Raw genomic sequence first — 25,304 nt, forward strand, 5'->3', positions numbered from 1 at the left:
ACCCTCGTTTGAATTGTAGTCACAAGATTGCATACCAAATTTCATTTTTTAAGTCATTACGTTTTACCGCTTTGACATGCATGCAAAAATACATACCGACCAGATGGTCAACTCTGCCATATTTGGTTTAAAATGTGATAAGAATCGACATTTTACTTGCTAAATTTGTGAACAGAATTTTATCTATTTGGCATTTTGTAGTAATCGTGTTCGCTACTTGGGACAAAAAGATCGCCCCAGAATAGATTTTGTTTCAAAATTTAATAATATATATCTACTAATTTGTATGTACTGCGAGCAGAGTGGTTATAGAAACTTTGCTTTTCTATAAGCTAAACATATGAATTAGTAAAAAAATATAAATTTTATAAATTATATAATATTAGGATAAAATTTGTATAATAGAGTAATATTAGTAATAATAAGAATAAGAATAATAGTAATAAGTAGAAACATAAGCATAATAGATCAGGTTCCTATCGGCTATAAATGCTTATAAACACCGATCTTTTGTTTCAATAATATTATGTACATATGCAAATCCCGGGCAGGTTGGAGAAATAATAAACAAATACGTTTTTAATAATAAAATAGAAAAAGGTTAATCCAAAATAAAGCTTAATTTAAAATGCGACTATGAATTGATCAGTTTATTAAAAAAAAAAAAAAAAAGGAGAAAAACTTCGTATTGCTCGCTGCCTGAAGCACAAAATAGCTAAATACACCATTATTGATCCCAACAACCAAGCAATATATTTTGCACAATATCGTAGTTTTAAATCAAATATAAAATTCCCAACGGTGAGAATTTCAATTGAAATAATAATTTTAATTTGATAATCAAAGGTATAACTAGATGTCGGAGATCAATTGAAGGTATTTTAATACTTAATTTTGCTTCTGCGTTTAGTAAAATTTTGTTTATTTATGCGCTTAATATATTTAATGTGTTTATGTAGCTTTGAATCAATTCTATCATCATTAATACCATTTCTGGAAGTATGAAACAATTTATTAATAAAATCCCTCTCTTTCCACTCCATATAAGCTAAAACATCATGGGCCCCCCAACTGTTCGAATAGGATGTATATTTCCCTCCTTTTTTCTAAGATCTTATATCTTGCACAAACAAACAAATTTCTTATTAAATAATTAATTTTGAAACTAACATGTAAAAGTGCTGTTATGTTTAAATACTTTCAAATTATTGACGCTTTTATTAAAATGATTTGCATTATTAATTTATCATTTTAGTTATTAATGGGAAATAAAATGCCAGCTGAAACAAACTATGCCCAAATTAATAAAAGAAGAATTTCAAAAAATAATAACTTTCATCCGATAACAACGACAACGGCGAATATTTTTTGCCTTTAAGAAAATCATCGATTTCATTCTAAAAATAGTACCATGTAATCCGATACCAATTAGCGCAAATGTCGCAAAAATCGATCCGATATTTTCACGATACCGAATAACAACGTACAGATACCGATCGATATTTTGCGCTAATAGGACATGATACTTGTATCTGTATATCTTGTGTTAATAGTATGCAGACATTGATTGATTTTTAATGAAGCAATTTTTAAAAGACTATCCAGCTTTAAAACAACACAACAACCTTTCTTTTCTTTCTTTCTTTTTTTTTTTTTTTTTTTTTTTATAGCTATTGATTTTTCAAAGAAGTTTCAGTTCCTAAAAAAGAGAATAAGGTAAAACAAATTAATAGCTCTTCAAAAGCTTTTTTTTTTAACAAATTATAAAAAATAAAACACTCAACTATGAAAAATTAAAATTCATTTCTGCACAGTACATTTGCCAGATATTTAAAATATTTTTCTGAATTCTTTCGTAAACTAAAACTAAATAATGTATATTCAGGTTCTTATTATGAGAATTTATTTCAGACAACTAGAATTAAGAAATCATTAGTTTTAAAAACATATTTTTTACAGCGCTATTTTGATAACTTTATGAAAGATGAAATAACTGATGGCAAATTGAAATAATTTTCACTTGTTGTACACTGTATTATTATTTTTCAATATTTTCTGAATGAATTAGAATAAAATAACTGAATCACACGCATAGCGCTTTGATTTGCGGAGTAGAAATGATAAGCAAATGTGACAAAATGATTCTAACGTTTCGTTTTCGATTTTCAGAAGAATATTACAGGAACGGATTACTTAATTTTATAAAAATAATTGCTGTAACTAATTCTTATTTTTTAAAGAAATACATGCTGAAAATATTTGCTATCTTTCGTAATTAAAAAATGATTAAAAGTTATCGAAAATTATTGTAGTTAATTTTATTAAAATTTTAGTTTTGTCAAGTGTGCATTTTAATTTTGCATTTCAATTATTTAGATTTCAAATATTAGTGCAATGTTTGCTCGATTCAGCATAATTTTCATTAGAAATATTTCTTTGTTTCTTATAATTAAATCTTGTTATTAATTTAATTTAATTTATTCAAATTATTACACATTATTTAAATTGTGACTAGTATATTAATCATATGTGCAGAAAAATATGATTTAGAATCTTAAGCGAAATTTTAGGCATTTCTAACGAATATATTTGATGCTGATTACTGACAGTATACACTGAAACTATATTTACTGAAGCTGGGAACATGTGGTGCCATCTAGTTCCCATAACCAAAAGTATATCACATAAGCACCGGAAACTGATCAAAACATCGATAACTTTAATATTTAGGGTATTAAAAAAAATAATATGCATAAAAATACGATTTAAAATCTCAGGTGAAATTTTATGAATTTCTAGTGAATAAGCTTCATGCTGATTACTGATTCGTATGACAAATACTCGAAGCCATATTTATGGAAACTCCGACAGGTAGTGCCATCTATTTTCCATAACAAGAAGTATATCAAATAAGCAATTTTCAGTACTATGGCACTTCTGCTTTTTATCTATTAAAAACCAAAGTACAGACTCATACATCACAGAATAACTGGAACTGATAAATAATTGAATATTCAGATCAACAATAATGAAGATATTAGGGATTCGTTTGATGTTAAAATGCATTTTTGCATCGGAAAAAAAAAAAAAAAGATATATGACTTTACATTTCATGATCAATCTTCAATCAACTCTCTAATTCACTTCTGTAATACATATGTGCCTAATACAAATCTGGTGATTTGAAAATTGATTTATTTTTTACTGCTCTACTTTTATCAGTTTTTGCAGCCTCTGCCTAAAGAAGCAGTTATTTTTACAACGGGGTAAATTGCAAATCTCATTCAAACAGACTAAAATTAGTAAATACAGATTTAATCTATAATTATAGTTCTGTCTTTTCATTCTAATAAATTCCTTCATATAATTCCTTCTTTTAGCTCTTCACCACTCTTTATCACCAAGTTTTTAATTTTTTTATTTAGTCTTCAAAGATATTTCTGTATTCATTTCTTAAATGCTGAATGATGCATTATAATACGGCTTGGATTCGATTTTAGGTATAGTAAAAAATATTTATCATTTCAGAACAGAATTCCTGATTAAATATCTTCATTAGCGTAAAATGCCATGAATTTCTGTGACTTAAACTGTCGACATCTTTCGTATTGCCTCAAAGCATTGTGTTTATCAAACATATCTTATCAAAGTCTTAGATATTATCTGATATTTTTTATCGCAGCATTTATTTCCATCTTAAAATATTCATGTTATTACTGTGGGGTCAGGTTATTCAGGTGAGGTCGTAATAATCTTAATACTACATACTTCAGACTGATTCTTGAATATTAATAAGCAAAATCATTCAAGAAACTATCCTGATTTTTAAAAACATTTCTCTTAAATACTGGAAATAAACGTATCTGATTCTTTCTTTATAATTAAGTTAGTGTTAATTGGCTTTTTAATTTTGATGTATAAAATATTTTTAATGCTTTTAGCTCATTTTGTTTTAATACATAGCTATTGTCAGAAGGTCTCCACCATCCCTAGTAAGAAGGAATGTCGGGAAGATAAAAGCTTTTTTTGGGGGGGGGGCGGGGATACCAGAGTTAAATGTCAGATTTAACATTTAAACATAAACATATTCCCTTCTGACTTATTAAAAGCGAGCTTCCATAAGAGATTTTAAATATAAATCATTATTGTTAGATATGATTTTTTTAAAATTTACTACAATTTTAATAATGAATAAGTTAAGTAGGCAAGACAATTATCATATTTCTAATCGTTATGAAATTTATTTTTACACTTATTTATGAAAATTACAATTTATGAAAATGCAGATGTAAAGGAAACTTTACATTTTCTTACGACATTTTTATAGGAAGTATACATATAGAAATATTTTAATCATCAAAAATGTGATGATTCTCGTTTAAGATCTCGCTCAACAACAACAACAACAAAGTTCTTTTGTCTCTCTATAAACAAGATAACTCAAAAACGCATTAAGCTAGACGGATGAAATTGGGTATGCTATATTTATTCCAAAATTAGACGAAATTGAATAGCAGAAATTTGCGCGTCTATCCGTTTCGACGCATGACAACACATAACTCAAAACTGCAACTAGTTAGATAAGAGAAATTTGGCATCTGGGTTTATTTAAATAATTGTAGATTGTTACCAAAATTTGTGCCAAATCTACCTAAAAGTTGGCTGCTTAATTAACTGATTAAGTTTACGCAAAAATGTAGGGAGATAAATGGATGAATTTTAGTATATTATAATCATACCAAAATTGTAGTATTGTGTTCAATTTTGAACTTTGTCGTTCAATGGCTAGAGTAACTTTTCAAAGTCATTTCGAACATTAAAATATGAATAACTTTTTGATTTTTTAAAAATCTTTTGTTCTCATTTTATTTGCTTTTGATTTCATTAGATATTATTCATGTTAGTAAATATGGAATTTTGTAACTGATTTTCACTCGCTTCTTGATTTCCTAGGTTTTTGAAATTTTATATGCATATGCATACATCATTTTAAAATTTTATGAATTGAATCATCAATTAACCGATTAATCTATTTCATTTTTACGTCCACACTCGCAGCGCCATCTAGAATTTCGGAAAAAGTCCAATTCAAGTTACTGAACACATAATTTTTTTATTTTTAATATTAAATTATAAGTTAAAGTAAAAAAAAAATTAAATAAATGAAATGAAAAAAAAAAATCTACCTTTTAGCACACTTATAAAATACATTTTAAAAACAGTTTTAACTAAATTTATTGTTTATTTCTTGATATGTTTCCTTTTTAATTGGAATTTAATTTTTGGAGACTTGTTTTCTAGAACTTCCTCCACCTCCTCCTCCTCCCCAACGATGTCTGAAGTCAAAGGAACAAGCGTTATTATAAAAAAACATTTTCGGCCTGCTGTCAGATAAGAAAGCTCACCCCTAGACCAACTTAATTTATTTTTACCAAAATAAGGGGAGATGACTGATAGAGGAAAAGTTTATTTTTTACTAAGCAATATATAGAAATAAGGCAAATTTCAAATTAAATCAGAATGATGAAATGCAAAAACGAACAAATACCAAAAGTATTGGGTTGGATCCGTGCTTAGCAGAGAACACAGGAGAATTCTATTCTTAGTCATTGCTTATCATCTATTTTGGAGGACAGATTAAAATCCTCCAAAATTGATAGACACGAGATTTTGAAACCAATAGTTTTTATTTCGATAAAAGATAAAAAAAAAATTTTAATGGTTTTTCCAAAAATTTATGAAACAGTGTAAAAGGGATAATAAATATTCAGTTGGTACTAACTTTTTACTTTCTCTTATAGGCAGTATAAAAAGCAAAAGTATTATATTCTTCAAAGAATTTGAATTCGAAATTTTGGAGAATCTATACTTTCCAGATTTCCCTGAATATGAAAAACTCATATTTGGTATTATATATCTCCCTGTGAAAATGATATCACAAAAATGTTTAAAGCTAGATAGATGAAATTTTGTGGTCTTAACATTAAATTTGTAAATTTTTTTTTTCTAACTATGTGCGAAATTCAAATAGATAAAGTTTTCTGTTAAAGTGCAAGTCAGCACGATAACTACAAAACATAACAATGCAGATAGATAAAGTATACTGCAAAATTTGAACATCTAGATTATAGATTAATATCAAATCAATTGGGCTGTCTGTTTGTCGGTCTGTACATACGCATGTATATTAATGCGATAACTACAAAAATCCAATGATTTCGATAAATGAAATTTATAATTAGTTAAGAAATTGTAGTTCTGTATCGAATTTTGCTTTCAATCGGTCACTCATTTCTTCACAAGACTACTAAGTACAAATCACTTACTCAGGACGCTGAAAATAAAAATCTGAAATCTCGGGGCATCATGGCTCTGATCAAAATCACATTTTTTTTACGCAGAGGGAGGGGGATAATACATTTATTCGGCAGTATGCGAGAAAGTTTCAAGGAGACCCCTTATGCTTTCATTTCCATAAATAGCACAAGCTAACAGTGACGTAATGAGTAAACTTATTTTATAGTTGTAAAAATATAATAAACATGTTTTGAATGATGATTGGGGACGCCCCTAGGATTTTACAGTACATTTACGATAATCGTTGGCTTTTCAAATATTTAGAAAAATTGAAGTAACTAGGAAGTATTTAAGTCAAACTTCATTTTTGAATTAAAAATTATAAAAAGGTTTAACTAAAACTAAATTAATTAAAAGTAGTTTAATTTATAATATTTAAACTCGTCATTCATTTCTCAGGAAATGAAAATTACAAACTATGAGTATTCTATTCTATTCTATTTCTTATCATCATGCATCCTTGTTGCACATTGTTAATAGAAATAAAATTGCTTTTCCTTTCTTTTGTTTAACATCATTAATTTCTGGGAAAGAAAGGGTGAAAAGAGATTTTATCATATCAAACATTGAACCCTTAGTAATTTTTGTTCGGTCTTATTTAGTTATCTAAACATTGTCAGATAAGTTGTATTGGTGATTTCAGATAAAACAGAATCAGTTCGCTGAAGGAGACCGGAAAAAGAATTTCTAGTGTTATCTGTTGAGAATTATCTGAACAGCTTTCGTGATGGAATTCGTTAGCAAATTTGTTGTTTGTTTCCCTTCATTACTATTCATATTTTTATCAAGCAATGGAGCGTAAACAATAACATATAGATCATTTTTCTCTGCTTAAAAAATTGCATAGCTACGGGACTTGAGTTGGAGAAAATGATACATTGTTAGGTTTCTGATAACAACAGCGCTAACTCTCGTTTAGTTTTAGTTTACACAGTAGAAAGAAGAGAATCAGGTACGCATTTTGGACTTTTTCCCAGTGAACTATTAAATTTAAAATTTGAGAAAATCTATAATGTATGTAAAAAATTACAGACTTAATTTCATTTCCATAACTTGATGCGTTTTTGTATTATCAAACTCATGTACACAAGAAGAAAAAAACAAACTGTCTATTCATTAACGGATTTAGTTTAAAAAAATGCCCTTTTTTTTTTTTTTTTTTTTAAGCTGTCGCAATCACATTCGCGTGGACGGACAGATAGATTCCCCTTTCGTATAATTTCGACCAACATTTGACCAAAATCTACAATTTTGATCTAAGTACCGCAGATCAAATTTTGTTCGTCTACTTCAACCTTTTTAGAGTGACAATTCTGTCGTAACTTGATCTGTTTGTGACAGAATCATGTCTATCACTTGGGTTGCAGTTTTTAAAGACATTTTAAGATTTTTGATTGCATTTCTTCGCAACTTTAGCCACTCCGTGTTTCACGTCTCAAGGCGGAACATCATGAATCAAAACCCTAACGTTTTATCCTTGTGCTCGATATGGAACCCGGAATGAGAGAATGTTGAACAGTGAAAATAAAATGAAAAATGACAGAATAGTCTACGTATAAATTAAAATATACATTCAATGACTTTATGCAAATAAAAAGATAAATTATATTATTAATTCTCAAGCGCAATAAATTATTGTTACAATACCTGTTCCGGGTACAGTGGGCCATAGAGACCCACACTCAACCCGTAGAAGAAATAAGTGCAGCAGAGCAAAACGAGGGTGTAAGTTTCTTTTTTTTCGATCTTGGAATTCATTCTTATAAGTTCATTCTTGATCATACTCGTGGGCCGGGGAGGAAATTCGTCGGGTAGAGTTACCCTCCTGCTGCCTGAGCGACCGTTCGACATAGTGCCAGTCGAGCTTCCTGGATCTGGAATAAAAGCTCATTTTTAAAAACAAAAACATTTAAAAAATATTTTAAAAACAAAAACTAAAAACAAACCTCCCTAACATTTATTTGAATGAAAATTATGATAGAAGAATCGAGTGTTTAATATGTTCATCTACATAGAATATCCATTCTAATTGTGACCTAACAGCTAATTTCTAAACCGTTAGAATATATTTCTAAATCGTTCGAATGCATTAAAAGATGTAAATGATTATATTATATATTGTTTGAAATTATGATAGAAGATAGATGACTTGATGAATATGATAGATGATTTTTTGAAAATTATGATAGAAGAATCGAGTGTTTAACATATTCATCTACACAGAAAATCCACTCTAATCGTGACCCAATGGCTAATTTTAAAATCGTTAAAGAAAAGTATATGCTTCTAAATCGCTTGAATGCTTTCAAAGATGTAAATAATTATATTGTATATTTTTTTCAGTTTATTAAAGTACTTCTGAAACAAATTAGGAAAAATATACTTGTATTCAGTTTTCCGGTCCTATTAGTCATATTTACAGGTGTGGATTAAAGGATCACGGATCCTGGACTCAAAGTTAACTCGGATATGAAGCTGCTGCTTTAATATAAACATTTTTTACCATCTTGATTAATCCTTCAATGCACGATTTTTTAAATTAAAAAATTGAAAAAAAAAAATATGCTTTTGGCATAAAAAGTTCACATAACAATAAAAAAGTGCACAAAAAAAAATCAAAATAGAATTTTGATATTATTAAGTTGAATTTAATGAACACATCAAATTTCAGAGCAGAGTGTGCAAAAAATGTTCTTCTTATTGTATCAGGTTTGATACAATGTATACAAAGTTAAAATTTTGTATAACTTTTTTAAATACTAATATTTAATTATTCACATTTGAAATGATCTGAAATAACTGTTTTTTTTTTGTTTAAAGAAAGAAATACACCACATTTTTCACATTTAATAGATGATAATTTTTCAAATTTACATTTGCACCGTTGTCAATTGCCAATGGGCATTGGAAAGTGCCCAATCCTCTCTATACGGACATCACAAGGTGGTGCATAAAATACTGAAGATTTCTGACATTTCTTGTTCATTTGTATATGCTGAGGGTCGTCTATGCTTTTTACTTTCTCGATACGAAGTATAGAAAAAATATTGTAATCATCAAAAAATTCGAACTCGAGAATTTGATGAATCTCCACGTTTTAGACCTTCCTAGCTTCAAAAAATACATTTTTGAAGCTAGGGAGCAATATGTCTGCATGTGTGTCTGTCTGTAACAAAGATAACTCAAAAAACGGTTTGAGCTAGAAGGATGAAATTGGTTATATAGTTTTTACATCAAATTTGTAGACTTCTATTCGAATTTTGAGCTAAATCTATTGGGAGGAAGTCTGTCTGTCTGGCTGTTCGAATATAAGTTAACACGATAACTCCGAAATGAAGAGAGCTAAATGGATAAAACTGGGTGCACATATTTAGCATCTATATTGTAGACACCTATTCAACTTTTGAGGCAAATTCAATTGGAATTGAATGTCTGTCGGTCTGTACTTTCAGAAGTATGTAAACGCGGTAACTCCAAAGCGCAATGATTTAAATATATCAAATTTGGTATGTAATTTTGTGACTATAATTGTAGTTCTGTGTCCAATTTTGGTTTCAATCGATTGATAAAAACGGGTCTAAAATACAAATTTGATTTTCGAATAATATTAATCGCGTACCAGGGATTAATCGTTCCCATGTGTTTATAATACGAACAAAAGATAGCTAGCAGTTTATAGAGATCCTTTTCTTTTGTTTTTTATCAAATTTATCTACTATAGATATTGGTAACTGTCTAAAAAAATTGAGAGGTTAAAGACGCTGTTCTATTATCTTCCCATGATGCAAGGTCTGAAATGAAATAAATTATTATTTTCTGGTCTTTTAAGTTGTGTCTAATCTGATAAAATGTGTACGAGTAGACAAAAAACTTTTCTATTCATTACTAAGATAAAAAGTAAATTATATATTAAATTTGATACAGTATGTCGTGAAGGGTTAATTCTTTTCACTTAAACAGATGTAAAAGTCTACTTCAAACAGTATTCTAAATAATTAGATATCTATTTTACCAGGCGTGAGAAAAACCCAATCATTATAAACAGGTTCGGATTATCAAGCAGGAAATGTAGGCAACAGTTTAGAGGCCCCGTAACATAAGAGGGACTCGAAATTTCAATATATTCTTTCTGGATATTTTCTGATTATATTAATTCCTATTCCTTCTAATTATATCCCTTTAATTTCCAAGGATCATGCACTGAAAGTGATTCTAAATTGAAATCGGGTTTCGGTTAAATGCTAAAATATTATTAAAATATTCTTAATTAATTATCTTTTAAAAGTTTTCTTTATCATGTTATTCAAAAACATTGAAAAATATATAGCTTTATATTTTTTTAAAAAAAGTGCCCGATTCTATAATAGTCTTTAGATTTTTCTCAAAAGTTTTTTTTAAGTTGCTTTAAATTTGAATCTTAAATATTTTTTATATGAGGACTCTCTCAAAAAGGTTCCGAAATTAAATATTGTTACCTAATTTTCTACATAAAACTTTACTTTATGTAGAAAATTTTTTACTTTAAAATTTTTTACATAAAACTGCTTATACAAATAATTAAGGCCAATAAAAAGATATTTTAGGTAATAAATTAAAAATCGCAAAAGGGGCCCCAGAATCTGCATTTCTAAGGCCCCCTTGGACTTAATTCGGCTCTGATTACAAAGGTAACATTTTCTCAAGAAACTGTAATTTAAAATATTAAAACAAGCAATGAGCAATTTGAATCTTGAATAGTTTTTATATGAGTAGCATTTAAAGCAACTCTGTCAAAGAGGTTCCGAAATTAAATATTGCTACATAATTTTCTACATAAAATTTGACTTTATGTAGAAAATTTTTTTCTTTAGAATTTTCTACATAAAACTGCTTATACAAATAATTAAGGTCAATAAAAAATATTTGAGGTAATAAATTAAAAATTGAAAAAGGGGCCTCCGAAACTACATTGCCTAAGGACCCCTACGACTTAATTCGGCTCTGATTACAAAGTAAATATTTTCCCATGAAACTGTAATTTAAAATATTAAAACGAGCAATGGGCTTTCCTTTTCAATCAATAGCAGTAATTATTAGCAATAAAGAGACAATTCGGTGAATAAAATCATTGTTCCAGTGCATTCATCAGGCTATTTCGGAGGTTGAAAATCCTTCCCTCCCGAAGCCCTTCAATTTTCTTTCACATTATTGTTGAGGGCCGCTGTGGCCTGGTGGTAAGGTATCCGCTTTGGGCCCGGAGGTTTTTAGGTTCGAGACCCGAATCCACCGAAGAACCGTCGTGTAAGCGGGTCTGTGCATGCTAAATCCTTCATCTCCAAAACGGAAAAACAAACGCAAGTTAAATCCTTCGTCCAAACGTCCTCCCGCTAGTGTGGCATGGAAGTATGGAAAGGGGTGCCAGCTCAGGTGTCGCCCTCGTCATCTGTCCGTGGATCAAAATTACGAGGTCTGGCCCAAAGTAGCCCTAGTGTTACTTTAAAAATGGGACGTTAATATAACTAACTAACGCTTTTGTTAAATATCCATTTAATGTCATTTGAGAATACTCATTAACTTTGGAAATCACAGTTCCACTATCCAAACCAGGAAACTTGAATAGAAGAAATCTTTAAAAAATTTATTTATTATTTAATTTTTTAATTAAATTTTTGCTAAAAATTTATTACTTCTTGGTCACGATAACGTGAGAAAGTTTACTACTTTCTAGAAGTCAATATTTTAGAAGTAAATCTCTTTTAAACCTTTTGAAAACTTAAATAGGCGAAGAAAGAAGCCTTGATATATTTTTTTAAATCTGATTTCATCACAAAAAGAGCAATACTCTTTACATAATTGCTCAAAAACAAATTTTTCTTCCGTTGAAAATCATAATCAAAAAGGTAAAAGTTTTTAAAGAGTATCATTATAATGTTGGATATTTTTTTACAGTAAATATTAAATATAAATATTTCACTGTGAATACGTGAGCCCATTAAGGTATGTGGAAACGTTTGAGATGAATTTTTATACAATGTAATTAAATATTTTGATCAAGAAACGGGGAATCAATTATTCCGGGCACACATCCTATAGAACGAGTCAATCAAATTGCCAGCATTTCTATTAACGGCATTAAAAAGACACACTACGAAACAAGAGATGAACTTAATCCACATTTTTCTGCATCTAAAAAAATAGTATATTTTTGATAGAACATCTATTGATGAATTTGACTGCAATATTATCAGTTTTTTTCCTTCTCTGAAATTTACGAAATTTTGACTAAAAAAATATCGTTTTCAAAGCAAGAATTTAAATAGCAGAATGAATATTTTAATTTCTAAAAAAATGATAGAGTATCAAAATATGAATTTCATATTTTTCATCAAATACATTTTTTTTAATAGTTTAACGTTGATTTGAAATAATCGAAAAGTGCTTATAAAATAAATCCTTTAGTTTTTTGCAGCATGCATGCATTTGCACTATAATAATTTCAGTTTCCTTTCCCCCCCCCCGCATTTTGTCCTATGGGCAGTATTTTTTCAACAGAACTGCAAATAACCATTTCCTATACAATGTAGAATTAAATTATTCTTTTTATAAATAAAGAAAATAATTTTTTCATACATGTAAAATTTCAACCTTCCTTTTTTTTCATAGGAAAAAACAAAACAAAAATATGTTTTAATTAGATGGAACAAAAATACTTTTATTTACTAACAAAGATTAGAACGGCTTTATTTATTTCAGAAAAAGATGAGCTTTTGACAAATAAATTCAAGAAAGAAACATCGTATTGTGCCTGAATGTTATGATTTTGATTAAACGGCTTTCTACATTGATAGAAAAATGTTTTAAAATTATTATTATTAATAGTAGTAAAAAGATGACTTAACAAATTTTCAGTATAAAGATCTATCATTTATTAAATCATAATTCTTTTAGAATGCAAACCACACAAAAAAAGTAATAAATGAGTACAGATAAATGTATAAATGAGTACATATAAAATGTTTATGATTAAGTTTAATAAAAACAGTTTGTATAAAATACTCTTTTATTACCGTTGTTAAATAAGAAAATCCACCAAAAAGTAGAATTTTCTTTTTCTAATTATTTTCTATGATTTAATCTTTTATTAGAAATTCATTATTATGAACAGTATGGAATCACGATCAAGTGGTATCATTTACATGGAATCAAATGTTAATTAAATTAATTAATTAACGGTTAAGATCTAAAAGCATTTAACATTGTCAGCCAGAAAACATCGATGCACGAAGTTTCAGAGGTTAAGCATATCATTATCTTTACAAACATAAAAACCAGCAGTCAAAAAAAAAAAAAAAAAAAAAAGCGCACCATAAATAGTAAAAATCGTGCACACTTTCGTAAATTTGTTTTATGATCTTTTAGTCCCGTCCATGAGTACTCGTAAAACACTGAAAGATGAGCTCAGATAAATATACAAAGATTTTAAACAGCTGGATCTGGAGATCATCAGAATAGAAATATCGGAGCAGAATAGATCAAAATCGCTATTACTTCACTAATTTATGAAGATAAACTAATCCATCTGAACCCAAGCAATTAATTATACTTCGCTGTAAGCCAACGATTGCATGAAATTCAATAATACCATGAAGGCACTTAAATCACGTAAAATCATCGAAGTTCGTGGAATGCTGCATAAAATTCGGAGAAAGATTTATGGAATTCCTATCTCAAAACGAAAGGCAATCATTCTTCTCTACGTCTGTGTACTTTGGAGCGCGATAAATAATGAATACTCTTCTCTAAATTGTAACGGATTTCTGATTTTTTTTTCATTCAAAAGAAATATTGTGAAAATTGAGTTATTTAATGTTTATGCATTCTTTAATTTCTTGTAAAAGTAAGTTGCGAGGGTATTTAAAAGAAGCAATATTTCTTTTTTGATTTCAAATTTCATTATTTGTTTAGTTTTGTGTTTCTGATAAAGATTTGCAACAAGGATGTTGCCTCTTGGTATTAGTAAATATTTTATAAATACATACGAATTTATTTTTCATGCTTAATCAATAGTTTTTAAGACAATCACATTTATTATTAAAAGGCATTTGCTCATTATTAATAATGCTGCTACTTTCATAGTTGTAAAATTGTTTTTCATTTGTAGTAATTTTATTTATTTACTATTCAATCGCGATTAATTTGCTTTTTATCGAAAATTTTGTAGTATGTTTCTTTTTTGAATTTATTTGTCAGAAGCTCATCTTTTTCTAAAATCAATAAAGCTGTTCTTGTCTTTGTTAGTAAATAAAACTATTTTTGTTCCAGATTATTAAAACATATTTTTGTTTTTCTTTTCCCATGAAAAACAAATCTTATGTAAAAAAAAGGATAAAAATCACCCTCAAATCGGTTAACCGAAACGTTTTTAAAATGTTGATAGGTTGCTCGCCCCTTGATGGAATTATTCTATCTCTCCTGCCAATTCTTAATTATTAGTTTTTTAGTCTCATTTCTGAGGTGGATTTTGGATTCATCAGAAACCTTGGAAACATCTCATATGCAAGATTACTAGCAATGGTAAATGAATTTTACGTTTATGTATTACATCATTTGATCTGCAATTGAAAAAAAACTGGCTAAGTCTGACATGATAATTTATGCTACTTCTTGGCTTGCTATGAGATAATATCCATCATTTATTTCTATACAAAACGTTTTTAAGATAGTGCAAATCTTCTAGTACTTGGAATATGAACACAAATCTATTGTTCAATCAACTTGACAGAGAAACACATTTATGGCACATCCAGAGATTTTCCTTTTGTGCATGTTGTTTGATTCATGAAAAACTACTAGATACCTGGCAAGCGAAAGTATACGAAAAACTCTACTATTAGATTTAAGAGATAAGAATGTCTGCAAACCGCCATAAATTAATTTTGAGATAAAGGATTACATAGATCTTACTAATTGGCATTTTACAACAATCATAGAACCGCTTCTCATAACTACCTAAAGTGAACAAGAGCTAGAGTTGCTCACAGAAACAGACACTAGCAGTGTAAAAATTCTTTCGCATATACAAGAAATAGAAATAACTGTAAAGTATATTATAAAAGCTTTAAAGTACATTTAGAATTTCAAAAAAATGAGATGGATTCATTAGATCAAGATTATTGAACAGAAAATATCCTCCAAAATCTGAAACAAAGCATCATTTTACATCTGCAACTAAAATAGTTCGGAAATAGACATTGCATAGAACTTTACTTTCTATAAGAATAAAATATAGTGAATAATATTTGTAGTCTTTTTTAGTAAAATTATTTTTAAGTCTTTTCATAATTTTATTTCTCTCACACCAAAAATGAACTTAATTATTCATAAAACAAAAAATACGATGAGTCCTATAAACAGATTTCAATTTTGAAATAGTTTTTATTTGCATGGCTGTAAGAAATTTGTTAGTAAAACATAGATGAGAAGCAAATGGAATCGTCAACAATAGACTTGTATTTTACAACTAATCCGGGAGACTAAAATTTTATGACGCAGATATAATATTTTTTCTGTTAATTAACATTTTAAATTTTACATTTTTAATGTTCAAAAAACAAACTTTGATTTTTATTTATATTTTAAAAAAAATTAAAAGTCGTTTGATAGAGAAAAAAATTCAAATCTAGAAATTTCAAAAAAAAAAAAAAAAAAAATCTTTACACACCCAATTGTCTATCTTTAGATATATAACAGTTTACCCAATATTTATTTTTAATAATGTGTAATGTTTTTAATAATATTTTTTTACCTTTATTTTATACTTCCTTAATGAAAACATTTTGATGAAATTATTTTGATTAAGAAGTTATTTTGATGAATTTTAAAAACGCTTTGATATACATAAAATGGTGTCAATCATAATAAACTTCTACTGAAAATATTATAACATAATTGTGACATTAAAAATAGCGTTACCAATACTCTTTCTTCTCCAAAATAATGGTACTAATTCTTGTTCAAATGCTATCGAGATATATCTTCGGGTTTTCTATTGTCTTCTATTGCAAATAAAATTTTTGATCAACGTCACAATGCTGCTGACAATTACTAATGAATAGGAACACCATCAAACATTCAGGTGCAAAGGAAAGTCGTGAGAACAGTATTGTTAAACACATTTTATAGCTGCTATAAATGAAAAATAAAATCGCAGAAGTTATTTGAAAACAGTTATATAAGTTATGATTCATTAAGATGGAAAAGTGTTTTTCGCATCGTAATTATTTTTCAGCTGTACATAAAAATACTGTTTTAGAATGTGTGTGTGTGTGATACTTAAATGAAGAATAATTTTTAAAACCTATTAGCACGTTTTGTTGGATATTTCGAAACTAAGCCTGATGTTTTGCTTAATGATTTTTATGAAACAATCCATGAAAGACTATATTTGTTCTCCATCGTTATTGATGGTTATAAAATTGATTTTAAAAGATATTCTACTATATGTTTCACGTTAATTAGTTCGTTTTTTCTTTATAAATAATTATGTTAGTAATTATTTATTTATTTCTACCTTTTCAGGGATATTTCTTTTTAATTCATTATATATTATCCTGCTGATTTCAGGAAAAACTATTAATATGTTTTATTTAGCACATTTCTTAGAATTTCATATAAATGTATGCAGTCAGTGTATTACAAAATTTAATTGAATCATATCTATATGTATACTTTTATGACTAAAAACAATAAATTTATTATGTAGATATTTGTAAAGTATTATTTCTGTAGTATAATTTTTAAAAAATCTACAAAGCAGTCATGGTATGATGCGGTTTATTGGCACAAGGTCCAATTTAGGACAAGCTGCGCCATTCACAGGGGTTTTTAAATAGTTCCAGTACAAAGTAGTCATGAGATATATATAGTTGGTAAATTTAAGACTAGTGCTGTATTTAAAATCCAAAGAAAGAACAAAAGATTTTTAAAAACTGTTCAGAGCGAATAAAAAATAGTTAAACTCTCAATAAATACTTTTCTGTGTTTTAAATAAATGTAAGAAATGAACCGAAACTTTGCGAAGGTTGTATTAAAAACTAGACTTTATGCACAGTTTATAAATAAGCCGATAAAAATTCGAAAGATCTCTCATGACATAATGAAAAATTAAATATAAATAAAAGTGTGAAAAAATAAAGAGGTCGCGTGAATAAATTATTTGCGGCTGCATTTATACAATAGCTGAATTAGTAAACAGTTAATCTTTTCTTATCTCAACATTTTTATCAAATACAGCTTAATTTACAATGTTTATCCTTTTTTCTACTTGTAAGTACTAGTTTCGGACCTTACATTTGTGAGAACTGATTATACGGCACAATTTTATCAAAAAAATCATTCCTATTTCTAAAATAAATGACATCATAAACAAAACTATGCCATGTTTGACCTCAATTTAACTATGCCATTTAGATTCAATATCAATGTTATTATTTTTGAAGTCGAAATTAGTAAACAAAAATTCTGAATGGGAATAATATTTCATACCTTTTAAATATCAACTTTTTTTTTCGGAACTTTTCTATTAACTGTTGAGCAACGAAAATTTAAGTGCACTAATAAATAGGAAGAATTTTCATGAAATACATCAGTGATAACTTCCATATGGCGATGCAAAGGCATTTTTTGCTCGTCATGTCTGCATGTTGTGACAACGATCTTGGGATCAGCAGACTTTCAACAAGCTGCATTCGCTCGAGCCAATGATTCGTTTTTGGCCTACCATCTCAGTGCTTGGGTTAGATGTTAAATAAGTCGGTTCCGCATTGGTCATACTCGCCGCAGCCACAAACACCCTTTATTTAGTGAACCATGTCCAACATGTACGTCATGCCATACAGTTTTAAATGTACGTCATGTTTTGTCAAAATATGATGAAGTGTAAAATGAGCTTGACATTTGTTGCAAGTAGGCGGATTTTCACCAAATATAAGATGTTTGTGGGTGAAGCGAGAGTGTCCTATACGGAGAAGCGCCATTTTGACATCCATCTCATGTATAGGAATAACAGGCCACAAACCAATGACATTTTTAATATAATTTATTATGGATCTACAGATCCCACGTCTTTTGCCAAGTAGAAAAAATATGATGATTAAAATACCTCCTAATATCTCAAAAGGAAAGTCCAATGTTCGAAGACATGACTCGGAACCCAACAGAAAAGGATTTGAAATCCATCATTCTGCAGTAGTCGCAAAGTAAACAAAATTTTAATAGCAATCGGATGCATCCGATTATGTTAATGCGAAAGTGTCTCCTAAGCATTCATGCTATCCGTATAGATAATAAATTTACGCTGTGTAGAAGGTGAAATTTTCTGCAGAGCACATAAAATTGCCACCAACTCAGCAGTAAAAACAGAACAGCAATTATGAAGGCGGTAGATCAGTGTATCAGACGAAAGTTAAAAGCAAACTGCAACAGGTACCATTAGGGACTCAGAAATGGACATATTCCTTTTATTTTTATCATTAATATTTTATCAGATTTCAATATTTAAAATTAAATAAACACTCTTTTCGAGATTTGAAGCACATTAAATATTGTTTGGGAAATAATAGTTATTTATTTATTAATAATGCACAACATTATGTTGCTAAGTAATACCTAATCGCATCTCTTTCTTTTGACTCCTTAATTTCTTTCAATTACATTATGCGCATTTAGGATATAAAAATGAAATTTCTGAATTTAAAACATTAATTTAATTATCAGAAAAAATAATTATACTAACTGAATAAATTAAATAATATAACAGTTACAATAAGTATAAATGCAATTATGATGATTATAAGTATTCTAAATTAGATTATTTTTAAAATTTAATGACTGACAATTTCAGACATATAAGTATATATTTTTGATGTGTTCAGGAAGCCCAAAAGAATTTCAGTACCAGGGACCCACAAAAAATTTATCCTGGACTTGACTAGGTTTTTATCCGAACTGTTATTAAATATTTATTCTTTTAATTCTAAAAACACGATTTGTTATAAACATTTTTTTAAAGATATCTATTGAAAGCTTTCCTAATTGGTACGGATGAAACTCCATGAGGTAGGAATGATTATTTAGTCTCACTAGGCTTGTAACTCACATTTCAAATAGGTACAATAAAAAAAATAGAATATTTAATTTTTAAAATAGGTAATATGTCAATTTTACAAGTAGTTTATCTCCTGCAGCATAATATATTAACTATAAGTTATTTCGGTTAAATTTTTTAAGTCTCAAGAAATTTAAAAGGAACACTAGTTCACAATTTATTTCAAAAGAGGACGGAATTGGTTTCAATATTTATTTTTTAAAATTAGATCATAAAGAACTTTCAAGATCAGTATATATATAATCGTTCCTCAATGTCTGCAACGCTGGGTTGAGTCAAAAATATCCCCGCCCTTTTGGTTTGCGGTATTATCGGGAGCGAAATCCCAAATTCTCATTTGACGTTTAGCAACTAAGACAGGTTTCTTTTTTATACTTAAATTGACAGATATATCGGTGTGCGAATAAAGGTAAGCATTAATGAAAATTAATTATGGAATCAAATTTCACATTTTATTTGAATTTTTATTTTTTATGCTGGATAGTAACAAAGTTTAAAAAGCCGATGTCTGTAATTTTTATTATTTTATATACATGCTGATTCGTAGTATTCTCGTTTCAATTGGAGGAATTGCTGTTATTTTCTTTCAACATTATTTTTATCTTCTTTTTGGCATTGCATTTTGCTTTTCTTTTAGTGGATCATTATTTACTTCAAACCGATTATAGTGATTAATTTTCATTTGAGTGTTCATGAGCTTATGAATAGAGAGGGTCATACTGCAAGAAAATAAAACTTTTAATCTATATACTTATAATAAAGCTCAATGTGTGTGTGTGTGTGTGTGTGTGTGTGTGTTGGCGCTCTACAGGCCAGGTCATTTGACATACAGCTACCAAATGTGGTACATGTATACCTTAGAGGTCGGGAATGTGCACCTGGGGTCCTTTTTTTGAAATTTTAATTAGAATTTTAATTATTAATTAAAAACTAACTTTCCCGCCAAAAAATCTTCCATTTTCCCCACCGCCAACTTTTCCGCTAAAAAAATCTTCCATTTTTCCCATCGCCAAATGATTAAGGCTTCAGTTTTTTTTTTTCTCCCAACAGTAATGAGGCTAGGGTTAACATTTTTCGACGGATTATTTCAAACGATTCTGTTTATTTTCTAAATGTTTTAATCATTTAAAATTAAACATTGTTAATTAATCCATGTTTCAGATTCATTCTGAAGTACTTTTGAATTAAAATAACACAGAATAAAGGAAATTAAAAATGTCTAATATGCATAGCGTTACCCCAATTGGCGAAGAAAAATTCACGCATTTGCGTTACCGTAACTGGCGAAGAAAATTCACGTAGGCGCATTGTGTTCTGATTGTTGCCATAACAACCATTATCAACGGATGATTTAAATTATTTTTAGGTTAGTTGCTTGCTTTTGTAATTAAATTGTATTTATGTTCGTTATATATTTTTTTGTATATGCTTATAGTTTTAAGTACATCGTTTTTTAAGTAGTTTTTTTTAACCTGTTTTCGACCGATTATTTTAAACGATTCATTTTATTTTCTTAGTGTTCGATGCATTTAAAATTAAACATTGTTAATTAATCGATCTGTTCATGATGAATCTGAGAACATTTTGTTGACAAATTCTTGAGATATTACATAAATTAAGAAAGATATTCTTTAGTGCCCATAAAGTTTAAACGCTCAGTGACTCTATTATCATTAATAATATTATTAAAAAAAATGCTTTGTTTCAGTAAAAAATATTATTATATTAATTGCAGATTAATCATTTACACTTTAATTTAAAGCATAAATTCTACGAGGGGTAACAGAAAATTAGAGAGATACATATCACGTTATAACTGAAGGCCTTTATAATATTATGAGTGAATTATATGACTATCAAAATTTGAAGTTTTAAAATATTTTGCTGAAGAATCTATTAAAGTTGGAATTGCGTAAAATATTTAATGTTACGACCGGAGTTTAACCCCCTGCTTGGCTCAATTTTTAATAGTCGCCAACAACGGCCTTGAGCAGATGTTCAATTATAGTGCATAATAAAGATTGCCAGCTTTGGCGCGTTATCGCAACTTGGCGAAGAAGGGGGTTAAACTCCGGTTCAACTTATTTAATTATTAAAATTTAAACGAACATTAAGATTGGCGAACTGGCTGGTCGCCAAACGGGGCTAGTATTACAATATATTTAATTTTAATATTACATATATATTACACAAATAACAATTTTTGCTTGTTTCTTAAGTACTCTTCCAATATGCATGAGATTTTCTACTACAACTATCGATAATTAATCTGCGACAATCATATCCATTAGTAACAAGGTAACAACCCGTATAAACGGCATATCTTCTAGCTGAATAATAATATCCTTTCGGGACTAAAAATTTAGGTCAATTGCACTTCCGTCAAATAACAGTTTTGTTGAAGTTCAAAGCAAAACTCTAATTTTAATTAATGCAAAACAAATTGGATTAGGCAACTAATCGTTGGACTATTGCAGAAAGGCATCACAGCATTGAGCAAACTACTGGTTCCGATCTTTACTATTTGTCAAAATAAATTTAACAAAAACAGTTTTTAACAACTTTATTTGTGTGCTATCGGGCATAATTTTTTTTTTATTTTAAATATTGTATACTTTTTAATCATTCATTTATAATTCCTTGTTATAAATATTTCGGAGTATTAAATTGAATTCGAGTGAGTATTGAATTCAATTTTTTCTCACATTCATTACTAAACGGCACACTCTTTTGAATCAACTTTTAATAACATCAATCAATAAATTTATTATTAAGGTCTGAAAAATTAAAATAGCATATTGTCGATCAGAGGATATAAGTTTACAAAGTTTTAAATCCTAGCACATCTAAAAGTAAAGTGCGAAATCAATTACGAAATCCCATCTTTACAAATAAAAAACATATCAAGTAAAATCAAAGTGTATAATTAAAGTGTTTGATTTTAATTAAGGTCCACTGCTTTATAAAATACAGGGTGGTTATAATTGAAGTTACACTTTGAAATGGTCATAAAAGGAAAAGTACTGGACCAAATGTTATCAAGCTTGGTAATAGTTTAAAGAAGGCCATGGGTATTTCGTTTAGACCAAAAAAAAAAGTTCAAAAACTCAACACCAGGGCAGAAATGCTGCTGTATGCAATATTGTTAAGCAAAATAGGACATGAAGACATCGGTTTAAAACATCTTTAATCGTTTCTGAAACGTGTTACAAAGCATGTTCAATGTGACTTCCATCATTTTCTGAAAGCAAGTTAAATCGCATTACTGCATTCTCAGCAGTAGTCTTAGCATATCAGGAGAAATGTTACACACATATCGGCGTATCGCATCTTTCAGCTCCGCCAAACTGTTTAGATTATCACCATAAACAGTGCTTTTGGAAATAACACACATTGAACATGCTTTGTTACACGTTATAAAAACGATTAACCACATTTTAAACCGATGTCTTTATGTTCTATTTTGTTTAACAATACTGCATACAACGCCATTTTTCTCCTAGTGGTGAGTTTTTGATTTCTTTTATTTTTGGTGGAAAAGAAATTCCCATGACCTCCTTTAAACTATTACCAAGTTTGATAACATTTTGTCCAGTAGTTTTAATTTTATGACCATTTCAAAGTGGAACTTTAGTTATAACCACTCTGTATATATAAAATTTAGCCAATTTAGTTACAAAAATACTAAAATATAAAAATAATACATGTATACTAATTATCATGTGTATGGTAACTTGATAAATTATGAAAAGAAGAGAAGAATGGAAATCCAAATAAAATTAGAAAACAAGAAGATGGAAACTAAAAATACAAAACTGTTCTAACTAGCGGACAATAACGAGAACTAATTATAAAATTAAAAAAAATATTTTCAATAAAATATCATAGAACTGTAATATATGTAACAACATGTTTCATAAACAACCCAAGTCGATTAAAAAATAAGAAAAAAGAGAAAGAAATGCAAAATTTGGGCCAAATATTTATCAAAATTAAAACTGCATGCGAACTCATTAAATCATAATAAAAGGAAATAAATAAATTGTTTTTATAAATAATTCGCACTGTCAAGTGCAAAAAAATTTGTCAATTCGGGAAATATTTAAAGAATCGGAATTGTTAGTAAAATACCGGGGTAGAATAAGTATGCACATTAAAAATGCAAAGTAAGTTTGTTATCAGTGATGATAAATAAGATGAATTTTATAGAAATCTGCACTTGAAAAAGCATAAAAATTAAAAAATTAGAAAAATATCTTTCATTAATGCTCTATTAATATTTGCTCGTAAAATTCTCAGTGAAAAGATATATTTATAAAATTCTCGATTTGCTCTGTAATTCTTGTCTTTACAATAGCATGAATACCATAGATTTTTTTAATAAGTTAAAAAAAAAATTAAATTTTGTATCCATTAAACAAAATGAACTCAGGTGACCTCATAGTGACGAGGCAAAACTAAGATCACACTATATATGCAACTAAATGTTGAATATATCAAGAAAATATGCAACTAAATGTTGAATATATCAAGAAAATATGCAACTAAATGTTGAATATGTCAAGAAAATATGCAACTAAATGTTGCATTGTATGGCTGTGTACTATTCTACTTTCATCTTATGCAGTTAAAATAGTGAGTTAGGAAAAGACATTATTGATTAAGGTTGGTTTTGGAGAGATTCGATAATAATGGCGGACCTTTTTTGGTTTTTTAATGATTTTATTTGTTTCTCCGCTTTGGGGAGTTTCTTTGAGCTTTGCCTTTCGGCGTGCTGCTACGTCGATGATGTTACAAAGACTGATGGTTTTTTACATATACCGCTAGAGGGCGTTACAAGTGAGAGGCGGGGCAACATGCTTACGTAACAGGTTTGTTGATTTAAGTTTAATGGTTTAAGAGCCAAAAAATAGGCTATACTGCAGCAATCATATGGACATTATTGTTCAAATTTTCGTAGCTAGAATAAAAGAAAGAAAAAACAACAACGCAGTATTGTTTGATAATGCACTTTTTTTTCTATTTAAAAATCCTAAGTTATTAAAAGAATTGACAAATAAAACTTGAATGGGATAGTTAAGCTTAACGCATTTATAACTACGATGGAGTCATTATTAGTCCGTCGTAGTCTACGACTAATCATATGGACATTAAGGAGGGGCCGTCGTAGTCTACGACGGACCCTGCTTAAACATCCCGGGTAAACTAAATGACTATCGTCGAGGAAGCACGGAAGCAAGACTGTGTCTTAATGTCCATCACCAGCCATGGTACAATCTCTTTTATAGAGAGCACTTCGTGTCATGCAAGTGGAGGCAATTTAACTCTACAGCTTTAATATACCCACCCGAAAAACGAGAAGTAATTACAATACCGGAAGTTTCCTATTCTCATATCTGAAGTGTCTCCAGGTGGGATTGCACGTATTTATAAACTGACAAATAAAATATGAATGAATATTATGAATAATTTAAATAATACAATCCATATACATTGTAAATTAAAGAAATGTAAAAGCAATTTTAAACAGACTTCATCTAATAACGTTAATTAGTAGCAATGACACAACTTTAAATAGAAAACAATATGAAAGAATTAAACAAAATTTAAAAACCAAAGGAGGGGGATGAAAGTTCTAATCTAAAAACTGAAATTACTTTAGCAAAGAAAATATAAAGCAAAAGATAATCAGTTATTTCAAACAGAAAGAGGACTGCTCTTATAGTACGAGCAGCAATTACACGATATACAATGGATTGTAAATTTGAGTTGGCGCGACGCACTTTATAAAGCGAATATGAAT

At 28.7% G+C, this 25,304-nt stretch overlaps 1 protein-coding gene across 1 annotated transcript in view; it reads right to left on the minus strand.

Annotated features, from left to right (window-relative positions):
• LOC129960510 (MFS-type transporter SLC18B1-like) overlaps positions 1-25,304 on the minus strand; it is a 107,022-nt gene that overhangs the window by 73,217 nt on the left and 8,501 nt on the right. Inside the window, exon 2 of the mRNA XM_056073986.1 lies at positions 8,005-8,231. Coding sequence (XP_055929961.1) covers positions 8,005-8,208 — 204 coding nt within the window. The 5' untranslated portion in view covers positions 8,209-8,231. The remainder of the gene's footprint in view (positions 1-8,004; positions 8,232-25,304) is intronic.

The sequence above is a fragment of the Argiope bruennichi genome, chromosome X2, assembly GCF_947563725.1.
Source record: "Argiope bruennichi chromosome X2, qqArgBrue1.1, whole genome shotgun sequence".
Taxonomy (NCBI): domain Eukaryota; kingdom Metazoa; phylum Arthropoda; class Arachnida; order Araneae; family Araneidae; genus Argiope; species Argiope bruennichi.